This window comes from Selaginella moellendorffii, unplaced genomic scaffold, assembly GCF_000143415.4.
Source record: "Selaginella moellendorffii unplaced genomic scaffold, v1.0 SELMOscaffold_205, whole genome shotgun sequence".
Taxonomy (NCBI): domain Eukaryota; kingdom Viridiplantae; phylum Streptophyta; class Lycopodiopsida; order Selaginellales; family Selaginellaceae; genus Selaginella; species Selaginella moellendorffii.
In genome coordinates this window covers 15,595-25,746 of record NW_003314465.1, presented here as the reverse complement: position 1 = coordinate 25,746, position 10,152 = coordinate 15,595, and the positions used below count along the sequence as shown (strand labels likewise).

Below are 10,152 nucleotides of genomic sequence, written 5' to 3'. Positions count from 1 at the left end.
ACTTTGTATGGTTGACATCAATGTTGTAGCAATATAACCAACACCATCTTGAAAATTCTACTTGCTTTCGTTCCCCATAGAAATATGGGGTTGGAATAGAAGCAGACTTGTCACCACGGATCCAAGCCCAACACTTGCCTCTCGGAAGCATCCCCACACACCTTACATTTGATTTTGCTGGCACTCAATGGATTGCCCATTGCTTCAGCTCTATGCTACGATAAGCAATTTCAACTTGCTGTGATGCACTTTCTTCATCAGCCACTTGAGGTGGCTCGGTTCGGGGGTGATGTCTTGGAGCAGAATGATACTCAACATCAAGCTTGTGAGAGCTTTTTGCTCCAAGATCTGTGCTAACATCTTCACCAACAAAGGAAAAGCGACGCTTTGAGCGGACAGTCTTCATATCACCAATAGAAGCCCGGGGAGTGTACTCCATAGATGTTCCACAGACCACTTCCTCCACTGCAGTTGCCACTGTTTGTGCTGGTGGAGTCACTTTCTTCTTGTAACATCTCAACCGAAAGTCCTGTTCCCATGTATCTTCCTTCCTCAAATGCCAAGGCTTTTGAAGGCTGCTCTACAACGTGTATCAAATTTGATAGACATGCTTCATATAAACTCATTTTCCCTTTCCCTGCCTCAGAGGAATGCCAGCTCCAATATTTACTCTCTGAGAGATTCAAAGTTGGGGTGTATGCAAGATCTTTAAGTAGTTGATCCTTATAAAAAGATGATATTAAAAAGCAATAAAAAGAGAGGAAAAAATGAAAAACCAATCTGAAAAGAGTGATGTCCCCATTGGAACATTCTAACTTCCCACCACCCCAACCATGACTCAAGTTGTGGTAGACAACTTACGTCAGTATGGCTATTTTTATGCCACCACATTCAGATCTTGTTTGTTTTTGCCTTGTGCTCTTCTTCAGAAGGTACAGTCTGCCATTGTTTGCACAACTCTTTAAATGCTAATTGGAAATCTGGCTTGATAAGGTGGATAAACTCGTAGGGATAAATCCATTTTAGTTCAAGGATTGAGTTGATTTTTTATTGGAGTTTCCCCTCTTGAGATTCACACATCCAAGATTTTATCCTAAATAAAACAAAATGTAAGAGAGATATTATTGAAAAGTATGTAATAATATTTTCATACCTCCTGAGGCTAGTTGCAAGTTGCACATGTCGTAGTAACTCCCGCAAGCTAGTCTCATCCAGTTGAGTATTCTTGCAGTCCGGATCAAGTAAAGTGCTTGTGATAAAATCCTTAAACACTGTCATTTGAACATGCTTTAGAGTTGCAGATGAGTTTCTTACAGTCTCTATTTGCATTGCATCTTTGAAACGGTTGACTGAACTCCTTTGTATCCCTTCCTGCATTGGATGTGTGTGCATGCCAATATGTACTGCAACTCTACCAGCCTCTCCATCCCATGGAAGAAAATAGTACATCTTGGCCCCGTAGATGGCACAACACAATGGAGCATTCTTGCAAAACTGACACTTGAATCCAACACCAATGGTGTCACAGATGAGAGGATTGGTTGCAGATCCTTCAAAAAATATGGAGTTTTTTACCACGCTCTCAATTGCATGCTTTATTCACACAATCCAAATACCCACCACAATGAACCATGGACACTGTGCCTTTGAAATGCTGGAAATGTGTGGTCTTAATCTTGCACCAGTTGTGAAAGTCTTGCTTCGTCTCGATCCCCTTTTGTTTTGAGCTGACAAAAGGTGGTAGTTCAAAGAAGATATTGCCATTTTATGTAGATGGGAGCTCGCTAACGGGCCTATCCAGAAAGGAACACACAATAGAGAGGTGCGAAAACTGGAAAGCATTGCAAACAACTTTGAATATCAGTGAAGTTCGAGTTTGGAAATTCTTAGCTTGCACTAGACTAAAATCTCCATTAGAACTAGAATAGGAAGAAATGATGACGACCGAATCTTGCTTCACATTCACTTTGGCAGGATTGCAGCCTCGCACTTTAATTGGAGATCCAAAAACTCGAATCTCCTTTGACTTGGAATGTTGCAAATCCCAATGTTGTCCACCTTCACCTACACCTAAAAGAAGAAACTCTGATTGTTCAACTACACCAATGTTGTTGCGAATCACAGCCTCCAATGAAATAGAACTGAAAGAAAGATCAAAATGTCGGCAAAGAAAACTTTCTGAAATAAGACTTTGAGAGAAAAAAAGCGGTGGGTGATTTTGGTAATGCAAAAGGAAACTCTCCATTTTGTTGCCTTTAAGTTTTGGAACTTTAAACTTTTATAAAGAAATGTCACCTCAAACATGTGCTATGCCATTATGTGAAAAGAAAGGGCGATTTTATTCTAGGATCTAACATTGAATAATGTTGTTATAATAAATTCTATATGAAGTATATAGGACTATGTTGTACAATATTAAAAGTCTGTATACATTGAATTCAAAAACATGCTCAAATTTATTATATGGACTAACTTTTGGTAGAACGGAAAGAAATATCACCTCAAGCATATGCCATAATATGAAAGATATGAATGATTTTATTCTAGGATCTACCATCAACTAACTGTTGCCAAACAAATTAAATATTGTACATATTTTCAGTACTTCATTAAAGCCAGAAATCGTCATATTCTTCTGAACTCATTTAAATATATTCCATCTTTGTAATACCATCTATCACCTATAGTAAATTATCTATATACATTGCTTTGGAAATAACACCTTACAATTTAATAATCTTATATTTTCTGACAAGATACTATTACTTGCAAGAAACACATAATTCTCATTTATAATTTCGTACTATCATCAATTCAACACATGCATTTGTGACATTATTTCACATTATAGCATAGTCATATTAAAGCACACCTCCATTATTAAATTACAACTCAAAAGGACTTTGTCACGTGATCAAATCTAGGATAGAATAGAAATTGTACATTGCTAGCAAATATTTGCAGAATGTAATGAGAGTGGGAGATTGGGAGTGACTATGGGATCCATCAGCGATGAACAGAATGCCGCCAAGAGTAAGTTTTTTACTCCTCCACTCCCACACCACGTCCAGTGCCGCCACTACCTAGGGCTGCCGCTGCCCATCACCGCCATGCCCAGTGCTGCCGCGCCCACGCCATGCCATGCCCAGCGCCGCCACTGCCCAGGGCTGCCACTGCCCAGGGCCACCGCTGCCCAGCACCACCGCTGCCAAGTGCCCAGGCCGGGCATTTGGCCCGGCACTCCGCCCGGGCAGGCCATTGGTACACCAGCGAATCGGCACCCGTGCCAAGTGCCTGTGCCAAGTGCCCAGGCCAGGCACTCTGCGCGGGGCCGGCAAAGGCACTTGGGGGCAGGCCGGCCAAGGCGCTTGGGGGCGGGCCAGTTCGCTGGCGAACCGGCCCTCCCCCAAGCACCTTGGCCGGCCCACGTCAAGTGCCTGACCTAGGCAGTTGGACTTGGGGCTGGGAGGAGGGCCGGTTTGCCAGCGAATCGGCCCGCGCCAAATGCCCAGCCAGGGCACTTGGACTTGGCATTGGGAGGAGGGCTAGTTCGCCAGCGAACCGGCTCCTACGCCAAGTCCACGCCCCAAAGTCCTCGCTTCTTATGCATTTTTAATTTATATTATTTTCAGAAACGAAAGCAATTACAAAAGGAGAAGGATGTTGGATCAAAGAGAAGACATGAGGAAGATGAGATCCAAGACGACAATCAAGTTGACCTTTAGATAGAGATTTCCATAGCGACAACTCTGCCGTCTTCACAACCAGATAGCTCTAGTCCACATGCACCCCCATTTTTGCCACCACCACCATCGATACCACCACCACCATTACCACTACCACCACCACCATTACCACTGCCACCACCATTGCCACCTCTACCTTCATCACCACCATTACCACCACCGTCATCACCACCATTACCACCAATGCCATCATCGCCATTATTACCACCACTACCACCACCATCATCACCACCAGCAGCGCGATTGTCGTCACTACCATTGCAGCCACAACCACAAATGCCACTACTCTTAACATATTCACAAAATATGGCAGAAACTAACTACATTACAAAGTAGTGCCCAAGTGCGCCTGACGGGGGTGTTAGGCCCAAGCTGAGGGCTAGATCTGATAATGGTGCTACTGGAGGTGTAGCTGAATCTGAAAGAGAAGTGGAGTTACTTAAACACATTGTAGACAAGTGCTTCCAAGAGACAGTTTTGAGAACCAAAGAAAAGGCCATTCACACGACTCTAGAGTTTCTCAAGTGGGAAGGCCCGGGAGACATAATCCGAGAAATCCCATTATGTCTATTCACTCAGACAAGCATCATTCGGTCTGCTTCACCACACTTCATCAACATGAACATCTATAGTCTGTACAAACATAATGGCCTTGGGACAAACATAGGTATGTTCCTTGTTTGGGTCTTCAAGCCAGGAACGACAAATACCCTCTCGGTGTCACCAGAAATCGAGAGGGTTTGGGATGACATTTGGAAAATGAAGTCCCGCAAATTTTACAACATGCTTATGAGCCATCTTGAGACTCAACAATTTGTGGGGAAAATGTTCTACATTATCGACGGGAATCATCGCTGGTGTGCGTAGATAAAGTGCATCAATGAATGCTTCCGAGACAATCCTATCTATCACATCAATGTTCCGGTTGGACATGTACATACGAGAGGATCTCTAGATGTGGCAAAGCTTGTGATAGCTTGCCACAAAATTAATGCATAGGTACCACTCCCTCTTCAATCACTTTTAACAATTTGTGTTTTGCAAGTTAGGATAATTTGTAGTGCAGAAACGAAGCCTAGTACATGATATTGAGCAAATCTGGTTTCTTGCTAATCTCAACGAGGATGCAGTCTGCAGCCATTATGGTGATGATTTAGCATTACTTATTCGGCATCATCGAGGTCGTCAAGATGCCAATAGATGGTACAAGAATCCAATGGCTTTTATAACAGCTGTGTCTAGCACCTTTTATAGGGGATGATCTTGAGCAATTTCCATTCAAGGACTTCATCACCACTAAGCTTATAAAACTCGGAGAGGACTGGCTGCCAAAGAAGGCCACAAGCACGACTCCATTTGATAAACAACTTGGCCAACTTTATTTCATGCGTCGAGCGGCTTTTAGGTAACATACAATTTCTCAACTATACTCAATTTGTTTATATTCTATTATAGGTATCTCTAATATAGAGGTGTTCCTCTCGAAACACCGGTATGCACACGACTCCTGAGGCATGGTGTGAGAGATGGAGGCATGTACCCGACAACAATGAAGTTTCCAGTGGCAATAAAGCAAGCTTGTCCTTGGGAATTAGAGATGCCAGATTATACACCAACCCACCAAGAGGCTACAAGAGGCAACAATGAAGACATGCCGAATGACAAAGATGATGGCCATGAGAATGTCAACACTGTTGGTGCCAATGGCGAGGAGACTGAAGATGGCGGTCATAATGATTTGAAACTTTAAAATTTTCATATAAAAACTATGAAGTTCTTTATTTTGCCTCATATCTAGAACTGGAAGAGTATCAAGTAAAATTTGAAAAACAATATAAAACTGAGAAACTCTATATTATCCTATAAATTACAAGGATTAACACTGACAAAGAGTCTAAAATTAACATCATTAATCTAGAGGGCACAAAATCCAACTTCTGGACATGTTTTAAGATTGATGTCATGATGGTTAAACACTAAACAACTTAAAAGAGCTAAAGATTGTTCTAGCTATTTGAAAACTTGCCTCAATCTAACCAAGCACCTAGCTTCATTATTTGTTATTCTTTGCATTCAAGTATGCAAAGAAATCAGTAGAATTGAACGATTGGTTCCTCAAGGTATGAAAAAAACAAACCTGGATCAATTCATATATATATATATATATATTTCTCTCTCTCCATTTGACTCATCCTTTCTATAATTTTGCAGACTCGTCAAAAAAGGGGAACTCATTCACCCTGTACCACAACAGAACTTGCAGGGGTGAGCTTTTGAGTGTTCTGAAGCTACTCTCTTGTTTTGACTTCCAGGTTCCTTGGATTCAATTCAGAAAGGCCTGTAGGAAAACGTTTCCCTGTAAAAAGGTCAACAGGTCAAAGGTGCGAATATTCTCTCTACAAAAATCAACAATCCCGCCATTTTCTTCATCGCATCTCCCGAGAATTGGGATAGCTCTCCAGCTTCCACTCGATCTCTGCCCACTTGAGGTGAGATGCATGGACCCTACAAGAAGCCAGCCGTGGACACCACGCTGTTGCATCTCCCGTCAATGTGCTGTTTACCAATCCTGTTCCTTGAACCGAACCTGACTACAAGAATGTCGGAAGCCCTTGAGTTGTTCAGCAACCGTGATCGAGAACAACTCGGCCTGGCAGAAATGCAATGAACTGGCAACGAATTCATATTTCTGAATCGAAATCAGCATGCTGAAAAAGACCAAGACTACAAAGATGACAAAAAGGAGCAAGTAAATCTAAACAACTACAACGATCAGCTGCAAACAGACATGTTAGAAGCCAAGCAGAGAATCAGAGTAATGAAAGAAACTCACCAAACAGATTGCCAGGCAGGATCGCAGAGGATGTCGCGCGCGGATGGACGCTGGTCGCGTCTTGCTGCGACCAGCTCCAACACCTTGGGCGCAATTGATGGGTGTTGGTACGCCCAGTCTGCTGGTAAAACGCCATCCCGGACGTCAATCAATACCGACTCCCTTTCCTACACAGATTCACCAAACTAAGCAAGCACGTTGCACAAACTGCAGCCAAACCTGGTCCGGGGGACACCTCCAATGAAGTTCGAAGAGTATAACTCCAAGCGCAAGCATGTCAGTGTAGGTTGAGTTGCTCCGGCGCTGGGGAGAGTAGTAAACTGCTCTCCCCTTCTTGATATTTTCGGTCTCGAGCATGGACTCCTTATTTTTAGCTGTAAGCCAACAAATGAGAGATGGAAGAGATGTTTCATTTGCCTACCAAGACCGAAATCTCCCAGCTTGATGCGTCCATCGTCTGTGACGAAGATGTTGTGTGGTGCTATATCCCGATGAACACCCACGTTGTCGTGCACATGCGCCACAGCTTGAAGAAGCTGCCTAAACGCATCTGCAGGTGGTGACTCACCGCCGAGGAGCACCGACTGGAGCGAGCGGCCACAAAACTCCATGACAATGTACACTTTCGACTTGCCCGGCTCGCCTTCCTCCTTCCACATGTCGAAGTATTTGACTATGTTGGGGTGTTCGCAGCGCTGGAGCATCTCTCCCTCCTTGAAGACGAGCGCGACATCCTGGTCTCTGGACTTCGTTGCTGTGCGAACCTTGATGACTTTGATGGCGTAGATTTGTTCGTCCTCCTTGCTACGGCACTTGTATACTTTCCCGGACGCCCCCTGGCCAACACAAGCGAGCACTTCGTAGCTGCTGCAGAAGCGGCCTGGACAAGAGAGACAAGGGGCCACTCAGAAGCGAAAAGATGCCAAAGAGAGAAATTATTGTATCCACCTGCTGCTGCAACTGGAGTGTCCCCTCCCTTTTGGATCGATTCCACGATCCCGCTCACAACATTCGCCGAGAGCATCTTGAATCTCTCCAAGCGTTGCGCCATTGCGAGGAATTGCCGAACATATTCTGCAAGTCATGAATCAAACCAGCAAAGAGTCGTGTCAGCCAACAAAAGGAATTCTTCGTACCAGCGTCAGGAGCAGCCTGCAACGCGGATGCATCATGATCAGTTTCTCCTGCTCCTGCTTCAACGAGGATCTTCGTCAGACAAGTGCAGATGTTTCAAGTTTTGACCAACCTGATCGAGCTCGGTTAATCGGATCCAGTGGGCGGGTCCTTTCGAGCATGACGTCGGATCGCTTCTGAGTGTGTAGTTTCTTCGGACCAGCAGCTCTCTTCCTCTCCATGGTGGACTCTGGTCAGTGTTAACATTGTGAGTCGTTGCTGAAAGCACAAAAGAGATTGAGGAGTCGTTACTGCACTTATCCAACGGCTGGAGCCTAGAATGCGCACATCAGCTGTCCGTCAATGGATTCACAACAAACTTGCTACAATTGCATGCTCACCTCCTTCCGCCTCGCCAACAGTAGGCCGCAAACCAGCAGCGCACTCACCTCTGCCCTTGCCAGACGATCACGGCAGCCCTAGATTTGGAATCTAAGCTGCATTGAGGATCGACGCGCTCCTCCGGCTCCCTTGGGCTTTGCCAATAGTAGGGTACAAGAATACAAAAAGGCCACGTCGGATAGAGTTTAGGGCAGACGTGGCACCTTTGGTCACCTTTTGTGGCCCTTCTACATTTCCACGGAATACGAGTCATTTTTTAGGGTATCATGAAGAAGACACTCATTCTTGATCTAGACAATACACTGGTATACGCTCATAAGGATCTCGTCTCTTCTGTGAGTTTCAGCATGGAATTCGACGATGATGCACCACTCCACATCATGAAGAGACCAGGCGTAGATGAATTTCTGGGGAAGGTTTCAAAAGTGTACGATATCGTGGTGTTTAGTGCCGCCCAGGAGAAGTATGTCAACCTTGTGGTTGACCATCTGGATCCTACTGGGGGGCTTGTGTCGAGGAGGCTACATGGTGGCAATTGCGTTGTTCTAAAGGACGGGACGAAAGTCAAGAATCTTGACCATGTAGGGTTTCGGGATTTCAAGCGGGTGGTGGCACTGGATGACATTATTGACTTCTACCAAGGTCATCAAGAGAGCGTGGTGGTGGCTCCAAAGTTTGAGGGGTCAAAGGATGACCACTTCTTGGCAGATGTAACCCCGTTCCTTCTTGCGCTGTCAAAGTGTGTGGATTTTACCAAAGTTACCCATCGCTGGAATATTGGACAATGTGTGGAGAAGCAAGGCAAATTGTACGTCCTAGATCCATTCGATGATGAATGGGTTGTTTTTAACTGATTATTGTATTTTGTAGTAAATGTTATAATTTTTCTGCCAAAGTGTAGTTTATGCGAATAAATCTTAGTGAACTTTTGAGCTCAGGATTTCCTACATGTCTCATGTAAAACAAAATGGTAAAACAAGAAAAACAGCACACCAAAATTTCAAGCTCTTTTGCCAAGGAAATCCCCTTTACATTGAGAGCCCACAGCTTTGCAACACCCCATGAACACCAATAGGAGCACGTGCCCACCTCAAACAACAAGCGAGACTTCAAAAAGGACATCACTGATCCAACATTTGATGCCGGAGGATAAGATGCTTAGAAGACTGATTGCTTCTGAGTTCCTTTATGTCTGTTGTTTAGTGCCTATGTGAAGCTATTGACAAAAAATGTGATGATCCATATGAAGCTCTTCACAGGATCATGGAGAGAGAGAGTGTGTCTTTGCCATGACATCCAGCGAAGTAGCAAGAGGAGTGATCGCGGTGCCTCCTGCAGGCATCTCCACGCCAAATCGCGACTCTTCTGCGCCAATGTGGTGATTCCAACTCCCTCCCGCGAGGGAAGCTCTTGCACCGCCGCCTGGCCGCCACCCTCATTGCTCCATTGCTTCATTCTATGGTCTCCATTGCTTCATTCTATGGGCCAGCAGAAGATAGTCACATTGCTCTGCTGGCGCAGCTGGTCGCTGACGAAGCGCCTGCTTGCTTCAAAGATAGCGTCTATGGAAATTACCTTCAATCGTTCTACGCTTCAAAACTAGATGGCAAAGCAGCCATTGAGACTGTGAGGTATTAAACTTTGTCTGCGTCTCGTTTAGGTTATGGTCATCCCACTCATTTCCATCCCTCCCTTAGCCATACATCTGTGGGTTGTTGATGCAATAGCTAATGCAGAGGGTCTCAATCTTTCATACAGCCGCCTTGCTCTATTGATTTGATCCAACATAGAAAACTGGTGACATGCCAGAAAGAAAAGAAGTATACATGTAACGAAACAAATCAAGGAATTCTTTTCTGCTTTCTTTCCTTCTGGCAAGTCAATAATTTTCAGCTGGATCGAACCAACAAAGCAAGGTGGGAGATGTCTGAAGTTCTTAGAAAGATTGAAATTGTTGGCGGAGGTGCAACTTAATGAAACGTACCACATGTTCTAATTGTCTTGCTCTCATTCGATGAGCAGACTAGTATGAAGAAAGGATGACAAAAACCTCCTGTT

At 44.4% G+C, this 10,152-nt stretch overlaps 2 protein-coding genes across 6 annotated transcripts; one reads left to right on the top strand and one right to left on the bottom strand.

Moving 5' to 3' along the window:
• Window positions 1–6,411: 6,411 nt before the first annotated feature.
• LOC112343780 (eukaryotic translation initiation factor 2-alpha kinase-like) lies at window positions 6,412–8,255 on the bottom strand. Of its 5 annotated transcripts, none has more exons than XM_024667810.1 (9): window positions 8,094–8,255; window positions 8,005–8,027; window positions 7,826–7,942; window positions 7,716–7,772; window positions 7,528–7,653; window positions 7,001–7,459; window positions 6,799–6,953; window positions 6,580–6,746; window positions 6,412–6,522 (listed from the first exon to the last, which is right to left on the bottom strand). In XM_024667810.1, the coding sequence occupies exons 3-9, from the start codon at window positions 7,932–7,934 to the stop codon at window positions 6,519–6,521; spliced, it is 1,077 nt and encodes a 358-aa protein (XP_024523578.1). In that variant the 5' UTR covers window positions 7,935–7,942; window positions 8,005–8,027; window positions 8,094–8,255; the 3' UTR covers window positions 6,412–6,518. The 5 variants fall into 5 exon arrangements, with proteins under 5 accessions (XP_024523578.1, XP_024523579.1, XP_024523577.1 ...); XM_024667811.1 differs by having other exon boundaries at window positions 8,010–8,027; XM_024667809.1 differs by having other exon boundaries at window positions 7,826–8,027.
• A 105-nt stretch (window positions 8,256–8,360) lies between these two features.
• On the top strand, window positions 8,361–9,725 carry LOC112343779 (probable phosphatase PSR2; the record flags this gene model as incomplete). The annotated part of the gene is made up of 2 exons (XM_024667808.1): window positions 8,361–8,933; window positions 9,433–9,725. Coding segments are annotated over exons 1-2 (866 nt in total), but the record flags the coding sequence as incomplete, so codon positions are not given.
• Window positions 9,726–10,152: the final 427 nt, after the last annotated feature.

What these genes read in the sequence shown, in the direction of transcription:
- LOC112343780 (XM_024667809.1), bottom strand. Translation starts at nt 7,934, where the DNA reads ATGGAGAGGAAGAGAGCTGCTGGTCCGAAGAAACTACACACTCAGAAG. An exon ending in GCAGGCTGCTCCTGACGCTG is followed by an intron (nt 7,654 to 7,715) that starts GTACGAAGAATT and finishes CATGACTTGCAG; the next exon opens with AATATGTTCGGCAATTCCTC. An exon ending in GCTGGGAGATTTCGGTCTTG is followed by an intron (nt 6,954 to 7,000) that starts GTAGGCAAATGA and finishes GTTGGCTTACAG; the next exon opens with CTAAAAATAAGGAGTCCATG.